Source organism: Peromyscus eremicus, chromosome 2, assembly GCF_949786415.1.
Source record: "Peromyscus eremicus chromosome 2, PerEre_H2_v1, whole genome shotgun sequence".
In the NCBI taxonomy this organism is placed as follows: domain Eukaryota; kingdom Metazoa; phylum Chordata; class Mammalia; order Rodentia; family Cricetidae; genus Peromyscus; species Peromyscus eremicus.
This window is the reverse complement of record NC_081417.1, coordinates 133557769-133577093: the sequence shown is the minus strand read 5'-3', so window position 1 is coordinate 133577093 and position 19325 is coordinate 133557769. Positions and strand designations below refer to the sequence as shown.

Sequence of the window (19325 nt, the reverse complement as noted above, 5' to 3'; positions counted from 1 at the left end):
CATGTGCCCAGAAAGCTTGAGATGTTTCTTTTTTCCCTGCTGGAGAGGAGTCTCAGCTAGATAGGGCAGCGGATGAGTCTCCTTGGAAGTGTTTATTTCAAAGACGTGTGTGTGTGTGTGTGTGTGTGTGTGTGTGTGTGTGTGTACATGTAAGTGCAGGTGCCCTCAGAGGTTAAGAAAGGGCATCAGAGGCCCTGGCTGTAGTCACAGGCAGTTGTGAGCTGCCCACCCGGGTGCTGGGTCCTAAACTCTGGTCCTCAGCAAGAGTGGCAAGTGCTCTTAACTACTGAGCCATTTCTCCAGCTCTGTTTGATTTTAATTTGTAGCCTAGGCTAGCCTGGAATTTACAGTCCTCCCACTTCAGCATCCAGCGTGCTGAGATTTCAGGCATGCCTGCCACACCTACCTCAAAGGGGGGGAATATATATATACATATATGTGTGCATATATACATGTGTGTATACATATGTGTATATATACATATAGTTGTATACACGGGCACACACACACACACACACACACACACACACACACACATATATATATATATATATATATATATATGTAGATATATATCAAGAGAGGATCCAGATCCCTCCTTGGGGCAGCTCCCCATCCTCAGGTGAGCTCAGTCCTCAGCAGGTTCACTCCCCTGGCTGTGGCTGTCTCTTGTGCTCAGGAAACACCCCAAACACCAATTACCTGCTTACACCTCTCCTTTCTTCTAGGTCTGACTATGTAGTTCAGAGTGGCCTGGAATTTACTATGTAGACCAGGCTAGCCTCCATCTACCTCTGCCTTCCTAGTGCTGAACTTAAAGGCATGCACCACCACATCCAGTTTCTCCCGATTTCTCTGAACAGTCACAGCTGGCTCTGGTTCAGTCTGGCCGCCCACAGGCTGCACCTGATTCTTCCCTGGTCCAGAGCCAGCACCGACCGCCTGCTCTGCTCTTTTGGTCTCCTTCTGTCTCTTCAGCTGTTCCTTTTAGGACTTTCTCCTCTGCACACCCTGGCTTGGCTGCTCCTCAAAGGTGTGTCCGGCTCTTCTCTTTTCACTTATGCTCTCCTAGAACTATGTATGGATTGGTTGTTTTTTAAAATTATTATTATTATTATTATTATTATTATTATTATTATTATTTGTGTGTGTGTGTGTGTGTGTGACTATAGAGTGCAGCCAGTTCTTTCCTTACACCTTTGAGGATTCAGTTCACCAGACTTGCATAGCAAGCTCTTTTACCTAAGTGAACCACCTCAATGACCCTATATATTAGTTGGTTGGTTGCTTTTTTTTTTTTTTTTTTTTGTGACAGAAGCTCATGTAGCCCAAGTGGATCTCATGTAGCCCAAGATGACCTCAAACTCCTTATATAGTTGAGGATGACCTTGAGCTTCTGATCTCCTGCCTTTGCCTCCTGAGTGTTGGGATTACAGACATACACCACATGCCTGTTTTATATAGTGCTAGGGATGGGACCCAGGGCTTTGAGCATGCTAGGAAAGCACACTGCCAATTGAGCTACACCCTCAACCCCTCTCCCTAGGCCATCTGATCCACCACAGTGGCTTTAATTATCAGTTGCTTTGTTTTTCCCAGAACCCCAGACCTACTTCTGCAACTGCCTCTGGAATGTTCCACATGAACCACCAACTCCCCATGTGCAGAATGAAATTATCTCTTGCCCACAGGCCAACTCCTCTTCCTGTGTGACCTGTACAGCCAGCGACTGTACCAGACCTTTTCTCTTGGGGGGCTACCACCTATGTCCCAAATAAAGACATGGAAACTTCTTATTCTTTGTTATAAATGCCCGGGCTCAGCTTAGGCCTGTTTCTAGCCAGCTTTCCTAATTTAAATTATCCTGTTTCTCTTTATCTATGTTTTGCTTCTGGACTTTTTACCTTTCTTTATTCTGTATGTCTTTCTTTCCTTCTTACTCTGTGAGTGGCTGGCCTCTGGCGTCTCCTCTCTCTTCTATCATCTTTCTTCTCTTCTCTCAAGCCTAGATTTCTCCTCCTGTTTATTCTCTCTCCCTGCCGGCCCGGCTTATCCTTTCTCTGCCTAGCTATTGGCCATTCACTTCTTTATTAGACCAATCAAGACACCTTAGGCAGGCAAGAAGAAACAGATGCAACACATCTTTACATAAATAAACACACATCCTTATATGGTTAAACAAATGCAGCATAAACAAATGTAGCACACCTTCACACAGTCAAAGTAATAGTCTGCAGCATAAATAAATGTAACACACCTTCACACAGTTAAAGTAATATTCTGCAGCATAAACAAATGTAACACACCTTCACACAGTTAAAATAATATTCCACAACAAGTTGCTCCACCCTTTCCTATTGATTAAGGCAAAAATGTGGTTACCAGCCTCAACTCTTCCCTCCCTCCTTCCCCACATTCCAGTGGCTCCATGTAACAAATTTCTAAATGGTCTTTTAATAAAAACCCGGAACTAGATATTGGGGTAAATGCTGAAAGGAACAAGCCACTGCCATATCTTACCTTTAGGAAAAGCTTTTAGTTCCTGTCTCCTCACGCCTTATATACCTTTCTGCCACCACTGTCTGGCCTCTGTTTAATCTAGTGACTTGTTCTGTTCTCTGATCTTCAGGCAAATTTTATTAGGGTACACAATATATCACCACAGCTACACTTTACATACACATTTTTACCTAACCCATTCACTTCTCTCCATCCCCACCACATTAGCCTTTTTTGCCTATATTATTGCTTGTCCCCACCCCCAACCCCTGAAATAGAGTCTCTGGTTGCTTAGTATGTATGCTGGTTGGTCACCTGGTCCTCCTGTGTATTGAAATCACCTGGTTTTAGGTGGTGTTGGGGAACGAACCCAGGGCTTTGTGCATGCTAGACAAGCTCTGGACTAACTGAGTCACATTCCAGCTGCATGTGCCTCTTAATTAGACTCTTGGATGTCCATTGTATCTCTCTGCTTGCAGCTTCCAATTTTTTCTCAATGCTTTATGGATAGCTCCATTTCCCATCCTTTCTAGTTTCTAGAAGCTTCCAATATTCCTTTGTTCAAGGTGCCCCCTTGCATCTTCAAAGTCGACAAAATTACATCTCTGACTTTCTTCTATAGTAAAATCTTTTAATAATTTGTTTTTGGCCAGGAAGTGGTGGCGCCCGCCTTTAATCCCAGCACTCAGGAGGCAGAGGCAGGTGGATCTCTGAGTTCCAGCCAGCCTGGTCTACAGAGAGAGTTCCAGGACAGCCAGGGCTACACAGAGAAACCCTGTCTTGAAAACCAAAAATAAATAAATAAAATTTTGTTTTAATAGGGCTACAAGGAAAGACACTGTCTCAACAAAATTGTTTGTTTGTGTGTGTGTGTGTGTGTGTGTGTGTGTGTGTGTGTGTGTGCATGAACTATAGCTCATGTGTTGAGGTCAGAGAACAACTTTTAGGAATTGCTTCTCTTCTTCCATCATGTGAATTCAGGGGACAAAATTCAGGTCATCAGGCTTGGCTATAAGTACTTTTACCTACTTATATCATTGTGGCAATATTTTGTTCATGCTCTAATAAATAAAGCTTGCCTGGACGTCAGAGTGCAGAGCTAACCAATAGAGGCCAGGCAGTGGTGGCACATGCCTTTAATCCCAGCACTTGATCCCAGTACTTGGGAGGCACATGCCTTTAATCCCAGCACTAGGGAGGAAGAAACAGGAAGTGATATGGCTGGGCGGAGAGAGGAATATAAGGCAGGAAAAGACAGGAGCTCACCCTTTCAGGCTGAGGAGTTGGCAAGGTAAGAGATGGTTGTGACTTGCTCTTTTGTCTCCCTGATCTTTCAGCATTTACCCCATATCTGGCTCCAGGTTTTTATTATTAAGACCAATTAGAATTCACGCTACAAATCATCTCATTGGCCCAGCCATAATAAAATCTCCCTCTGCCTCTCTCTTCCATCATTTCCCATCCTGTGACCTTAACTTTATCTCATCTTATAGAATTGCTTTTTAAAAAAAAATTTTTGATATGACAATTGTGGAATATTAGTTAAAGATGTGTTACATTCTTTTATTCTGTAGAATATTTGTTTAATGATGCAAAGATGTGTTGCATTCTTTTATGTTGCATTTATTTAACTCTGTGAAGCTGTGTTACTGTGCCTGCCCAAAACACCTGATTGGTCTAATAAACAGCTGAACAGCCAATAGCTAGGCAGGAGAAAGGACAGGTGGGGCTGGCAGGCAGAGAGAATAAATAGAAGAAGAACATGAAAGGGAAGAGTGAGAAAAAGAAGGAGATTGCCAGGGGTCAGCACCCAGCCACACAGCCAGACACAGAATAAGAAGGAAAGAAAAGAAATACAGAAATAGAGAAAGGTAAAAGCCCAGAGGCAAAAGGTAGATGAGATAATTTAAGAATAGCTGGCTAGAAACAAGCAATCTAAGACCGGGCATTCATAAGTAAGAAAAAGTCTCCATGTATTTATTTGGGAGCTGGATGGCAGGCCCCCAAAGAGTAAGAGTAAAAAACAACCAACTACATATGACAAATTCACAAGTTCTGAGGGACTAAGGACATAAGCATTCTTGGAGGGCCATTGTTCTTCCTACTGCCATCCTCTCTGGTCCCTAACTATTCATGGAGCCTACCCCTCAGCCCACTAAAACCAAGGCCTCTCCTAAATCTCTTCAGGACAAGAACTTCACATCTCATAATACAGTTCACCCTCTGTGAACACATGGAGCTAGAAATGAGTCCTCAGCTCCCAAACTTCAGCAGTGGGATGGACACAGAAGAACAGGTGATCCCGTGCAGAAAGAGAAAGTGGATGAAACAGTTCCAAACAGTTTTAAAATAAGGTTTAAGACCTAGGAATCTCAATCCCCTGTGGTTCATGGTCCCCCACCCCGACCCCAGACAGCTTCCTTTTCATGAAAGTAGCACACATGTGCAACTGTGTCATTTCCTGTGGGTGGGATCTGCAGGAGTGAATTCCCTCTCATTTGGTACTCTCTCCCTTTCGGTCCACACTCTAGTGTTTTTTTTTCTGGTATTGAATCCTCAATAACCTTGTGGGTCTCTTATGTGTGTCATGGGCATTCCCTCTATTAGATTCCTTCATGAGTCTTCCCTAGATAAGGTCCCCATTTCCTTCCTTTCCCTCCCCTCCCCTCCCTCATCTCTTCTTCCCTTTTGGATTTTGAGTTTCCCTGTGTAGCCTGTAGACGAACTGCTAAACAGTCTTATTAATAAAAAAAAAAAAAAACAAAAAAAAAAAACAGAGAAACAGAGCCAGATATTGGGGTTAAAACAGAGAGATCAGAAAAGCACAAAGAAGTTGGCCATGTTCTCACCACTTGGAGATCCTCAGCCAAAGAGACCTACTTCCTGTATACACATGCCTATATGCCTTTCTGTTCTGCCATCTCATTTCCTCTCTCCGCCCAGCTACATCACTTTCTCTTCCTGCCCAGCTCTGTCACTCCCTGTCTGTACAGACCTCCAGATCTTTATAGGATTAAAGGTATGTACCACCATGCCTGGCTGTGTTCCCAGTGTGGCCTTGAACTCACAGAGATCCACACGGATCTCTGCCTTCCGAGTGATAGCATTAAAGGCTACCATTGCCTGACCTCTATGTTTACTATAGTGGCTGGCTTTTTCCTCTGATCCTCAGATAAACTTTATTGGGGTACACAGATAAAATATCACCACAGTAGCCCAAGGTTACATAATCCTGGGAAGCCTTGAATTTGTGATCCTCCTGCCTCAGCCTCTTGAGTGCTGGGCCACTGTTCTCAACTTAGCCTGTTTTCAAGTGGAAGTATAGATTCATTAAAAGCTCGTGGGTACCTACTACAGACTGAGAGCAGGCTCAAGCCAGCACACGAGTCAAGAGCAGACAATCCATTTTTATTTTTGGCTTCCACTGAGGTAATTGAAGGGATATGTGTATCACACACTTAATCTCAAAAGCATTTTCTCTCAGAAATGCTCTGACCTTTTGATCGTATTAGCAACAGATCCCTGACCTATAGCCTCAGCTTTTCCTCTAAAACTTTCCTGATGGTGAAGGCTTCCATTTTTAAATCAGTTGCGTTCTGAACAGGCTGATAATCCATCCCCCAAGCGTCAGGTCCCAGGCTTGTTGGTTTGTTTTTTGAGCTGTGTGCTTGCTATATTGCCCAGGCTGGTTTCCAACTCCTGGGACTATAAGCTCACACTACCATGCTGAGCGCCCACAAAGCAGAATCACTAATATGTATCCTAAAGCAGATACAAGATGTTTGACATTCATAGAGGTGTGCTACAGCACCATCCTACAGCTAAAATACTTAACAAGGGTTGTGTACTTTAGGTAGTTTTTTTCCAATAACGCGTGTGTGTATGTGTGTGTGTGTGTGTGTGTGTGTGTGTGTGTGTGTGTGTGTGTGTGTATGTGTGGCCATGCCACACACAGTATGTGTATCCATGTGGAGGTCAAAGGACAACTTGTGGAAGTCGGTTCTCTCTAGCATGTGAGTTTCAGGGACTGAACCTAGCTTGTCAGGCTTGTGTCCAGCACCTTTACCTGCTGAGCCATCTTGCCAGCCTAGGATACACTTCCAGTTGCATTATTTGTCCCAGACATGGTGGTACACACCTGTAATTCCAGCACTCATGAGGTAGTAGAGGCAGGGGGATCTGTAGTTCAAGGTCATCCTTGCTAGATGGGTAATTTGAGACCAGTCTGGGTTAGAGATTTTTGTCTAACTAAAATAAATAAATAAATAAGAGGAAAACACATGTTTCCTAGTGAAGGCCTTCAGTAGGGGTTAGCAGGGTCACCAAATACCCCATGAACCAACACTGGAGTCGCAGAGTCAAATCCAATCCCTGTACCATTTTCGAGGTTAGCAAAGGTTGCAGGGGTCAGTATGCTAACCTGAGGTCTGTACCCCATGACAGCATGGGCCCATGGCCAGGGCAGGAGAGACCCAGGAAACTATACTCTTAAACTTTGAGAACAAAAGAAAGGGATTGGTGCCGATGGGTGACACACTTGTGTCCTGGGACAAACAAAACCCACAGCAGGACTGTGCAGATGGCGTGCACGGTGATTTGCAAATCTGGGCCACTTCCTGCTCAGAAACCAGTTATGAAATATGTTTGGGCAAGTTGGCTGAAGGGAGGTTCCTACCTTCATTTCAGGCCTGAGGGTGTTCTTTGCAGGTCTGCGGGGCCACTCAGCTGGGTATCTCAGGAATATGGCACCTAAGAATTAATGGGAAACAGCCCAAACATCATCACTAGTGAACAGATTTCATTGGGTGGAACCTTCCTTTTTCTTTTTATATATTATTATTATTATTATTATTATTATTATTATTATTATGTGTGTATACACAGTAGGAGGGGACACTTGGGGGCCACACTGTCTGTGTGGAGGTCAGAGGACAACTTTCAGGAGTCTCTCCTTCCACCATGTGGGTCCTGGGGATCGAACTTTGGTCATCACGTTTAGTGGCAAGTACTCTGCCTGCTGAGCCATCCGGCTATCCCTGCTGAGCTGTTACAACTTCTTCTCCTTCTCCTCTCTTTCTTCATGCTATCCATCCATCCATCTATTTGTATCTATCTATCTATCTATCTATCTATCTATCTATCTATCTATCTATCTATCTGTCATCTAGCTCTTTCTCCCTCTCTTTGAGACAGGGTCTTATGTAGCCCAGGGTCTGCTTGGAAGATCTGGAGAGAAGACAAGTTTCCAGGTGATGCTGATACTGTTCCTCTGGGGACTGTTTGAGGATTGCTGAACATGAACAAGGCAAAGCAGGATGATGATACCCTGATGCTGATGGTATCCTGATGCTGATGGTACCCTGATGCTGATGGCCTTGTCAAGGAGCTGAGTAGTTAAACAACTGCCCTGCTTCTGAATTTCTTGCTCAGTGAGAGTAAACCACTATTTGTTCAAACCCAGTTGGATTTCTCATCACTTCCATTTAAAAGGTCTCTGGACTTGGAGCTGGGAATGTAGCTTAATTGGTAGAGGATTTGCCTAGTGTGCACAAAGCTCTGGGTTCAGATCCCAGCACTGCACAATAAGCCAGCTTGGTGGCTCACATCTGTAATCCCAGCATTTGGAAGTGGAGACAGAGGGGTCAGGATGTTCAAAGTCATATTCAGAAACAGTAAATTCAAGGCCACTCTGGGCTACTTGAGACCTTGTTTCAAAACAAACAAACAAACAAACAAACAATACACACAAAGTGCAATCAAAAGCTCAGAGGATGAGTGAGATGGCTCGGTGGTAAAATCGCTCGCCTCTAACCCTGAGCCCTTGAGTTCAGTTCCTGGATCCACACAGTGGGGAAGGAAATGGCTGACTCACTCAAATTGTTCTTTGACTTTGTAAAAAAAAAAATTGTTTTAAAAACAATTCAAGGGGATTGGAATGATGGCTGAGCAGTTAAGAGCACTGGCTGCCCTCCCAGAAGCCTGTGGTTCAATTCCCAGTACTCACATGCTGGCTCACTACCATCTGTACCTGGAGTTCCAAGGGATCCAATGTCTTCTGTCCTCCAAGGGCATCCGGCACATATATGATGCACATACATACATGCAGGCAAAACACTTTCACACATAACATTTATTTATTTATTTATTTATTTAGTTTTTTGAGACAGGGTTTCTCTGTGCAGCCCTGGGTGTCCTGGAACTAACTCTGTAGACCAGGCTGGCTCTACAGAAATCCGCCTGCCTCTGCCTTCCTGGGTGCTGGGATTAAAGGCATGTGCCGCCACCACACATGGAGAGTTCCTCAATAAATTCCAACATATTAACTAGTTTGTCGGCTTCACTCTCTCGACTGGTCCATGCCAGTTTCTTTCCTGCTGGTCCATTCTGCCGAAGGACCCTCACCCTGGACTTGACCTTCCCATAACTGGGAAGAGTCTTTATCTGTTTTCTACAGCTCGTGTAGCTCTCTATATGGACTGTTCTACCTTTTGGATAGTGTGTGCCCAGGCGGTGACTTGGTAAGGATGTGATCAGAAGCTCATGGCCGGTGTGAAAGAGGCAGCTGAGGAGATTCCTCAAAAGGGGAGCACTGTCTCTTGAAGGCAGCTTCAGCAGAAAGCTGTTACCCTCAAACTCTGGGGCCACAGGAGAGGGTTCTGGAAGGTCATGGCAAGAGCTGTCGTTGTGGGAGAAGCGGTCCTCACCGGAATGCTGGCTGCCAGTGCAGGAAGGAAGTGCTCTTGGCAGCAGCAAGAAAGCTGAGAAAATCAGTAACTCAGCATCCTTCTGGTTTCCTGCCTGCGCCTCCTGTTGGCTAATGGTTGAGCTCAACCAGGAACCAGCCTGCCAGGGACCTGGCTGATGCTTAACGCTGGAGTCGACTCTGGGGCCCAGGGAGGGATGAAGGGCCGAGAGAGTGGGGGGCAGGGGAGAACACAGCCACAGGGGGAGGTACAACTCTGAAAGCAAGTATAGCTAAAAAAAAAAAAAAAAAAAAAAAATGCCCTTGTTCCACGCTGCTTCTAGAACAGCAGGGTAGCTAGCTTAGAATTCTGGGTTGGCAACTCTTTCTCTGAGAATTTTGGAGGCACTGTTCCATGTCTCCTGGCTTCCACAGCTGTTGCTGAGAACTCTGTGCCATTCTCCTTCCTGGTCCTTCTACGTGTGACTTGTTTTTCCTTTCTGGAAACTTCTAGTCTTACCTCCCCCCCCCCCCCCCACCTCCCGAGTCTTTTGCTTTTTACAGTTGATATGCTGTGGGGTGACTTCCTTTCACAGCACTTCATTGTCTCTCCCAGGAGGCCTTGGCCACGCTACAGTGCAGAGGGTAACGAGGATGCTCTGGGATGCTGTCTGCACTATCATGTAGCTGGAGGTGATGTAAGCAACATCACCATGGCACGGTGATAGCAGTGAGGTGCTTAGCCAGAGTCACACACAGCTGGTCCAGCCTCCTCTCCCAGGACCCGCATCACTGAATGTGGAAGGTTTTAGTGAAATTAGGGCAGAGAAGGGAAGGCAGAGAAGGGGGTGTGAGAGATGGGGTGCACAAGTTATCTAAGGAGAATGGCAGATTGGCATAGCATGAAGTCCGTTCCCATCAGGTTCCCTGGTCCTGGCATTGGGCCTGGGCTTCCATGTTGGAGGGGGCCAGCCAACATGCTCACAAGAAAGACTTCATGAGACTGTCCACAAGCAGGGATGTTTGGAGTCCAGAGTACAACGTGTAAACAGATAAGGGGATGCCATTCTCTGTCTGGAAGGGACCAATGACTGTGGCTGATCTTCTGGAATCCCAAGCAGTGTGAACATCAGGACACAGTGCCACTAAGAAAAGCACTGACTCTGTCCTACCGGGCATCTCCAGCAGTGGCAAGCAGAGGCCCTTCTGAGAGGCAGGCTGTGGAAGTGGACAGACGGGAATTCGAGCAGGCAAGAAGGGCCAGAGGCAGGGCTCACAGCTGGCTTCGGGACAGTCACGTTTTCAAGGCTGCCAGTGCAGTCGTGTGCTAAAGTCTCAGGAGGTTCTCTACCTCTAAAGAAAAGTGAGGGTCGTGCTGACGTCACAGCAAGTTCGCCACATCTAGAGAAAAGTGCAGGTTGGCTGGAGTTAGCTGAACGGCCCTGAGCTCTCTGGAGAGCCAGCGCTCACTTCCTGTGACAACTAACAGGGAGACGACAGGGAGATAGAACATCAGTCCAGCCTGTTAATGACAGAGCCATTTAATTAGTATTACGCTAAACTGGTAGCCTGACTAACCAGTGGGTTGGAAACTATTTTAGTTCGAGATATGACTCAAGAGGTTTGCTCTCTTAGTTAGAAGGTGCAGGAATGGAAAGCTCTGTGTGGCATTAGTCCAAACGCGTTCACCACAGCGCCTCTGGAGTCGAGTTCCAGGCATTTTACTGCGATGCCTACTCTACCATAGCCACTTAGGAGAAGACTGATTTCTGAGCCAGGCATGATGGTGCAAGGCACTCTGCTACAAAAATAAACACAAAAGGGAGCGAATGAATAAATACACCCGAGTACTAATGATTTTTCCTCTCTCTCTCTCTCTCTCTCTCTCTCTCTCTCTCTCTCTCTCTCTCTCTCTCCTGTAGCCTAGGAGATCCTAATATCCACCATCTAGCTGAGGCTAGCCTTAAACTCCTGATCTGCCTGCCTCCATCTACCAAGTGCTGGGATCACAGGCATGTGCCACCATTATGTAGGATTACTTAAGTTACAATTTGGTGAGAAAACAACTCATAACTCAACGCAAAAAAGACTTCCGTTGCTCATCACCTCCTATCTTTTGTGGACTAGCAGAGAGCTCTTGCTTATCTAAAATAAATTCAGGCCTTCGTAACGCAGCCCAGTCTGGAACTTTGAGGGCTGCCCTTACAGGAATCAGAAGCTGCCTCTGTTTTCTTTAGTGGTGCTTCACTCTGTCTTGACCGTTCTGTCTTTTGTGGATAGTGTGTCCCAGCCAAAGCAGCAAAGAGAGGCTTCAGGCATCAAGTGACACATCTCTGCTTGGCCCAGTGACCATGTCTGACCATAAACAGATCAGGAAATAAACCCTACCATAGAGTGATCAGGCCAAAAGCCAGACACATTTAGCAAGAGGTGTTAATTGCCTATCATTCATTATGTGCTGAGCGTTGTTCTAGATATGTTACAGGTATTATTAGGCCAGCGAAGCTTTGCATCAAGCCTTCGAAACAGGTTGTTAGCATCACTACCATTCCCCCTCGTAGATGAAGTACCGAGGCGCGGGGAAGTGAAGCAACCTGCCAAAGCCACACAGATAGGACTGAAACTGTGGCTCCCAGCCCAGGTGATCTGACCTCATGGCATGTGTGTGTCATCACCAAACTATGCAGTCTCTCACCAAGTGGGAGAACAGGAGAATCTGCCAAAGACTTTTTCAATGGGTGAGCACGGTTCAGTGAGACTGTCATACAAGAGATGTTGGGTGGCTCAAAGCCACCTGTATCTCTAGCTCCAGAAAATTGGACACCCTCTTCTGGCCTCCAAGGGCACCTGCACTTATGTGTACAGACACACATATAGACATACATACAATCACTAAATATTTAAATCTCTCGGCCACGATGTTGCAATGCCTCTAATCCCAGCACTCAGGAGGCAGAGGCAGGCAGATCTCTGTGAGTTCAAGGCCAGCCTGGGCTACATAGTGAGACTCTATCTTAATAAAATAAAGTAAATATTTAAAAATGCCTAAGATAATATCTAGTCTGATGGATCTGTCTTAGGAAAATACTTTATGAACTTACACGTTTATGAAAGTAAAGTCTTTGAAGCTTAGCTAGAATGGAAAGGTTTTGGACAGAGTAATAAACTGTTCTGATTAATAAAGTAACAGGAAAAATTGAATTTTCCTTTGAAAATATAAACATTTTGAGGGGAGCCTGGTCTTGGGAGAAAGTAGAGCTGGACAAGAGAGCTGTCTTAGTGGTAACTGAGCACTTTGCCTTGCTAACTTCCCTGATCTATTACTCTAGTGTTCAGAGGAACCCCTTTAAGATCACAAAAAGTATTGTTCTCCTTTCCTATAGCGCTTCCCGTTTCCTATCCGTGTCTTGTAAGAATTTGTTGAGTGAAGGAATGATTTCTTTCTTTCCTTCAAAGAATGAGAGGAGGAAAGGAGAACTCGGGCCAGAGGGCAGTGGGTTCAAGACCAGCCACCACACAGTATCTGTGGCAGGGTGGCTTGGGAAAACAGTACTTAATAACCATTTTAAGTAGTGGCTTATTCCATGCTAACCTTTAACTGGCTCTCTCCCAAACAACCTTTAGTGAAAGTCTCTCCACAAAACTGCTCCTTTGCTTTGTGAGGATTCAAGTAAGAAGGTGGCTGGAGAGTTGGCTCAGCAGTTGAGAGAGTTCGGTAATCTCCCATAGGACCCTAGTCCAGTTCCTAACACCCACATCCATCAGTCAGCGCATTCGTCAACTCATAACAGCATGTAACTTTAGTTTCCGGGGTGCAATGCCCTCTTCTGGTCTCCTTGGACACCTGCATATATCACACACACACACACACACACACACACACACACACACACTAATAATAGTAAGTAAAGCCAGGTATGGCGGTACCAACATTTAATCCCAGCACTTTGGAGGTAAATGTAGGCAGAGCTCTGTGAGTTTGAGGCTATCCTGGTCCATAATATGGAATTCAGGCCATCCAGGGATACATAGGAAGAACCTGTTCAAAAATAAATAAACAATTAAAAAAAAAAAAGAAAGAAAAATTGCAGAACAATGCTCAGAGAGGACGGCAGTCACAAGACGAAGGATAATGAATGAGTTTGAGGCCAGCCTGGTCTACAGAGTGAGTTCCAGGACAGCCAGGACTGTACAGAGAAATCTTCTCTTGGAAAACCAAAAAAGAAAAAAGAAAAAAGAAGAAGAAGAGATCATGTGGGAGGGTGTAATGTCTCTTTAACTTGGGTCAGAGGGTGAGTCCAAGACTAAGCTGAGGGAGTCTGGGAGATCCACAACCCTTGGGTTATATAAAGATAATAAATACGCATTTCATAAAGGTTGCTGTGAAGAGCATACGGTGATAGTTGACATAAAGTGCTCAGAGCAGTCCCTCGCACACGGTAAGAACTCAGTAAATGTCACTTTATTCTCTTCACTCTCCTCCCTTTCCCACCAGGCTTCATTCATTCTTTTCCAAGGACACGAAGGGGGCGTGCCCTCCTCCTGCCGCTCTCACCTAAGCCCCGCCCCCGTCCCGTCCCGGATTGGCTCCCAGGAGGCGGAGCCGAGGGAAGAGCCCAGTGCGGTGCGGTGGGCGGGGCGCATGCGCGGGTTGGGCTGGGTGGAGGAGGATAGGAAGAGCTGCCGGAAGTAGGCGGTGGAGGTGGCCGCAGAGCTGGCCGCAGCTGCCAGGGAAACCGAGGCGGGAAGCGCGGCGGCAGACCCTCCGCACCGGGGTCAGGTGTGCGGGGCGCACGCCTGAGGCCGAGGGCTCGCTCCTCCTAGGCCGCGTCCCGGGTCCTGCAGTCTTCGCGGGTCCCCTCCGTGCCCGAAGCCCGCCAGGGGGCGCCGCGCCGAGGGGGCTGCGGGGCGGGGGGCAGACGGCCCTGACCCCGGGACGGCTCGGGGCGGGGCGGGAGGACACGGCTCGTCCAGCTCGGGAGGTGCGCCTGGGCGGGGGCCCCGAGGCCTCAGCCCCGGACCGAGGCAGGGGCTCCTGGGGGCGCGGGGGGCGCGTCGCCCTCTGCCCCCGCCGGCACCCTGGCCATGACGGGCAAGTCGGTGAAGGACGTGGATCGGTACCAAGCGGTCCTGGCCAACCTGCTGCTGGAGGAAGATAACAAGTTCTGTGCTGACTGCCAGTCCAAAGGTAGCAGCACATCCGCGGCACCGGCTAGGGGCTGGCTGCTGGGGGGTGGGGTGGGGGGAGGCAGCGGCGTGGAGGGGGGTGGCCTGAGTGGAGAGGGGGTTCTGGAGCCCAGGGGCAAGTCCTCTTCGGATGGCAACGGGTGCCACCCTTGCTCAAGAGCTTGCTGGGTTTCCTGGGGCTCGGGGTTTGATGTGGGAGAGGGAGAGAGGTGTGTGTGTGTGTGTGTGTGTGTGTGTGTGTGTGTGTGTGAGCGTGGTGAGGCTGGTATAGTAGGGGGTGGGGTGGCCCGGTGTGTTCAGGTGGGAATGTCTGTGTTGCAGGCTCTGAATGGCTTCTGGGCCCGCTGTCACCCAGAGCTGGCAGCCTTTCACTTGGCAAAGCTGTGGGTGAGCTGCAGTGTGGTGGTGGGGGCGGGGGTGGCGAGGAGGAAGGTGAGATGACGAGGAGGAACACTGTCGAAATGATTTTTAAAGGTGGTATTCCTTGCTGTCTGCTCTTTCATTAGCAACTCCTGCCATTTTACCACCTTGTTGAGCTCTGACAGCGTGCTTAGGTGGCCTTCTTCACTCAGGATTTGTGCAGTGGGAAGCTGCCTTACGCAGTGACACAGTGCGGATTTCTAGGTAGCCTAGCCTGGTCTGTGGAGGCCTCATGCTTGTGGGGTGGCTGAAGCTAGCAGGATCTGGGCTGTAGTGCAGGACCCATCCAGGCAGGGAGAAAAGGAAGCAAGGAGTTCATCGAATTCGTTGCTTCCTTGGTGCTTACACTTCCAGAGGCGAAAGAGGAAGGATCATCATAAATTGGCCACGACCACTTAGCCTTTGTTTCCTGTGCTCTTAAAGGTTCGTGCTTTAATACAATTAAAGGTCAATATGGTAGTAAAATTTACTAGTGAAATATTTGTACTTGGCTTTGTAGATACACGCAATTGTATTTTGGGGAGCTGTTGTTTATGTACCTTAGTTCCATTTCCCAGATTTGCTGTATAGCATATGGGCATGTAGTATAAAACAAATTCAAATGTGTGTGTATTAATTTTGAGAAAAGCAGTAGATGCTTAACCCATGATTCATGTGATTATGGTTTATTTTAGAGTAGGGTTATGTAAGGAGGGCACCACGAATGATGGTGCATTGATTTAGACTCCTAGTAAGATTTTTTTTACTGACCTCTATCAGTAGGCAAATGGAATGTACTATTAGGAAAGCAGGTCCCTGGATTTATCTCCTGAATTTTTATTTATTTATTGGTTGGTTTTTGGTTTGGTTTTTGGTTTTTGTTTGTTTGCTGGGTTTTTTTGTTTGTTTTTTGGTTTTTTTGTTTGTTTGTTTTTTGAGACAAGGTCTCTCTGTGTAGCCCTGGCTGTCTTGGAACTCGCTTTGTAGACCAGGCTGGCCTCGAACTCACAGAGATCTGCCTGCCTCTTCCTCTAGAGTGCTGGGATTGAAGATGTGGGCCACCACCACCTGGCTAGATTGATTCTTGTTAGATCTACTGGAAGGTTTGATTTAAAACTTAGGAGCATCTTGGTTTCACTCAAAGTCTCCAGTGTCCTCAGTTGACAGCTCTTAAGTCACAGTGAGGCACCCCTGAGTGGGCATCACCACACTTGGAGAGTCAGATGCCATTTTGGTGATTTTTAGAACCACCTTCTCCCCCATTTCTCATGTTGCTCTTATATTTACTCATTCCAATAAAATATACCATATGGAAGAGAGAGGTTAATTTATCATTTCTTCCTCCAAATTCTCTATTACCCTTTTTTTTTTTTTTTTTTTTTTTGGTTTTTTGAGACAGGGTTTCTCTGTGTAGCTTTGCGCCTTTCCTGGAACTCACTTGGTAGCCCAGGCCGGCCTCGAACTCACAGAGATCCGCCTGGCTCTGCCTCCTGAGTGCTGGGACCTATTACCCTTTTTTAATAGTCCTACTGAGAACTCAGACGTGAAGCTTTAGTTAATTCCTAATGAGAACTAGTAACCCGGGTCTGTGAAATGGCTCAGTGGGTAAAGGTGCTTGCCACCAAGACTGACGGCCTGAGTTTGATCCCCAGGACTCACAGGATAAGAGGAGAGAACCAGCTCCCACTCTTGTCCCCGACCTCTGTGTGGATGCTGTAGTATATGTGCAAAGCCCTACAGTCAATAACTAAAACACAGACAACAACAAAAGCTAGTAGCTGCTGACGCTAAAGCCTTAGATCCTGAACATTCCAAAGTCAGAGATTCTTTTCCCCACATCTCACCACTGTTAAAAAAGAGATGCCATGTGCCCGTTACCTTTCAGTTCTGTTAAACAGGCTTTTGCTGAGGCCTCTGTTTATCTAGTTGGAGAATGATCCAGTCCAGTCTGCCGGTTAACCCCTCTTCGTTTTCTTCCTCTTTTCTATTTTCTGCTTTTGTAATGAACATGTAGGCAGTTCTCAGAGGGTGGGAAGGAAAGACCTTTGTGTCACTATATGTGACTTGCTCAGCTCTGATTAAAAAAAAAAAAAAAAAAAGTTGGCGGAAGAATTTAAAAAGTATTCACTAAATAAGATTTGGGTTTGAGTTTACCTTTTTTTTTTTTTTTTAATCTTATCCTTTCTCAGAAAATTGAGAGCTCATCAGACAGGGTCTTTAGAGTATTCTATTAATATTTAGTCTATTGATGTAGCTTAGACTACAGACCTATAAGTGGATACCTTTGTAATGTTCTAAAATAACTCTTTGGCAATGACTCTTCTTTTTAAAATTTTATATTATGTTGTAATTTATGTGTATGTGTGTGTGCGTGTGCGTGCGTGCGTGCGTGCGTGTGTGTGTGTGTGTGTGTGTGTGTGTGTGTGTATGTGTAAGAGACAGAATAATTTCTACCATGTGGGGAGTGAACTCAAATGATCAGGCTTGGTAGCAAACACCCTTCCTTATCTACTTAGCAATCTTGCCACCCTGACTTTCCTATTTACTTATTTTTTTAGAAAAGTTACCTTTCATAAAAATTTTATTTTACTTTTAATTATGTGTGTATGTGAGTGCATTGCCCATGGACGCCAGGAGAGGGTGTCGGATTCCCTGGAGCTGGAGTCCCAGGTGGTTGTGAGCCACCTGAGGTGGGTGCTGGGAACTGAACTCCGGCCTTTTAAAGAGCAGTATGAACTCTGAACCACAGAGTAACTTGTCTAGTCCCCTGATTCTTCTTTTTAACATCTTATTTGGGAGTGATTACCTGGTAGATGACCCTTAAAATGTTGTAATTTAAACATCAGAGTAGAGAACAAGTTGATGCCCTTTTCTCTTTATTCAGTAGAACAGTGGTTCTCAACCCCTTTAGCAAACCTCTGTCTCCAAAAATTTTTACATTACGATTGGAAACAGTAGCAAAATTACAGTTATGAAGTAGCAAAAAATAATTTTATGGAGCTGGACATGGTGGCACACACTTTTAAACTCAGTACTCATGAGGAAGAGGCAGGTGGATCTCTGTGAGTTTGAGGCAGCCTGATCTACAAGGATTCCAGGATATCCAGGACTGTTACACAGAAAAACTCTATCTTGGAAAAAAAATAAATAAACCCCAAAAAACAAGCAAACAAAAAAAAGTAATTTTATGGTTGGAGTCCCCACAATAGGAGGAACTACATTAAAGGGTTGCAGCATTAGGAAGGTTGAGAACCACTGTTGTAGAGGATCTGTTGGACCAGGCTCCCAAATGCCCAGGATGTCCAGAACTGCTTTGGCATTGCTTTAAGAAAAAAAAAAAAAAAAAAGCCACAGTTTAAACCACCCGAGGTGGCCTCGCCTGTAATCCCAGAACTCAGAAGTTGGAGGCAGAAAGGAAGATCAGTTCAGTTATCCTCAGCTAGTTTGAGGCCAACCTGGGCTACGTGAGACCCTGTCTCAAAAAGCTCACTTTCCCAAATGCTGTGACTTGTTCTTAGTCCAAGAAACAGTTTCCTTGTCATGAAAGCTCCCACATTAATATCTTAAATGGACTGACTTCAGTAATGATAAACAGAGGGCAAAACTAGTGTAAGAACCAGATATGTCCATAGTTACCGGCTGCTGGAGACCTGGCTGCATCCTACTTCCTTGGTACTTGGGGTCACCGTGGCCCAAGGCTTTGCCTTCAGCTCTGTACCTCCAGATGTCTGTCAGTGTGTGGGTATTAACCGATTCAGAGACTGGTTAAAACCAGATTCTATCTATCATTTACCATTGGAGGGTCTGCCTTTCTGAAGACCTTCATACTCCTGTCCACCATTGGGACATTTCCAGTGTCAAGGGTTGTGAGAAGCAGAGAACTGTTTCATGACATGGGGGCACATGATGGGCCTATGGAATATGGGAGAGACTGGAGCATCTGCTGGAGTTCTGGCGTCTGAGGGCTTTCTTAGGTTCCCGTCCCTCTTCTGTAACATCCTGTCTGTGAGATGTTTCCCTCTAACTAACCACTGCCTCTGTCTCATCCCCATTGTATGTGTTTTCATTTAGTTGATTTTCATGTGGTTCAAAATTCAAAACCTCCAAAAGACAACAGAGTGTGAAAAGTCATTGTCCTAAGGTGACCCAGCCACCATAGTTCTCTTCCTGGGGATAACCACTGTTGGCCATTTCTTACCTATCCTTTTTCTTTGTTTGAAAAGGGTCCTGTAGCCCAGGCAGGCCCTAACCTCTGTGTAGCTGAGTAAATGAACTCCTGATCTTCCTCCCCAAAGCTTGTATTACAGGCATGCATCCCTCCCTGTACCTGATTTCTTACCTATGTATCTGAGACAGTTCTAGATAGCTTTGGCAGCACCATGTAGAGCGGACTAGATGCAAACTTGCTGTGATCCTCCTGCCTCTTCCTCCCAAGTACTTTGCCTTACCTGACTTTCATTTTAAATGTCTGTGTGGGGCCATGTGTGTGGGGATACCTGTGCACATGTCTATGTCTCCTTGTAGAAGCCCAAGGTTGACCTTGGGAGCCTTCCTCAAT

General features: G+C 46.1%; 1 protein-coding gene across 3 annotated transcripts in view; it reads left to right on the top strand.

The window, feature by feature from the left end:
- The first annotated feature begins 13836 nt into the window (after positions 1 to 13836).
- Smap2 (small ArfGAP2) overlaps positions 13837 to 19325 on the top strand; it is a 52951-nt gene continuing 47462 nt past the window's right edge. For 2 of the 3 annotated variants that reach the window (XM_059254892.1, XM_059254891.1), the window contains exon 1: positions 13838 to 14369. In XM_059254892.1, coding sequence (XP_059110875.1) covers positions 14267 to 14369 — 103 coding nt within the window. In that variant the 5' untranslated portion in view covers positions 13838 to 14266. Of the gene's footprint in view, positions 14370 to 19325 lie in introns of all 3 variants that reach the window. The other variant, XR_009377647.1, reaches the window with a different exon arrangement.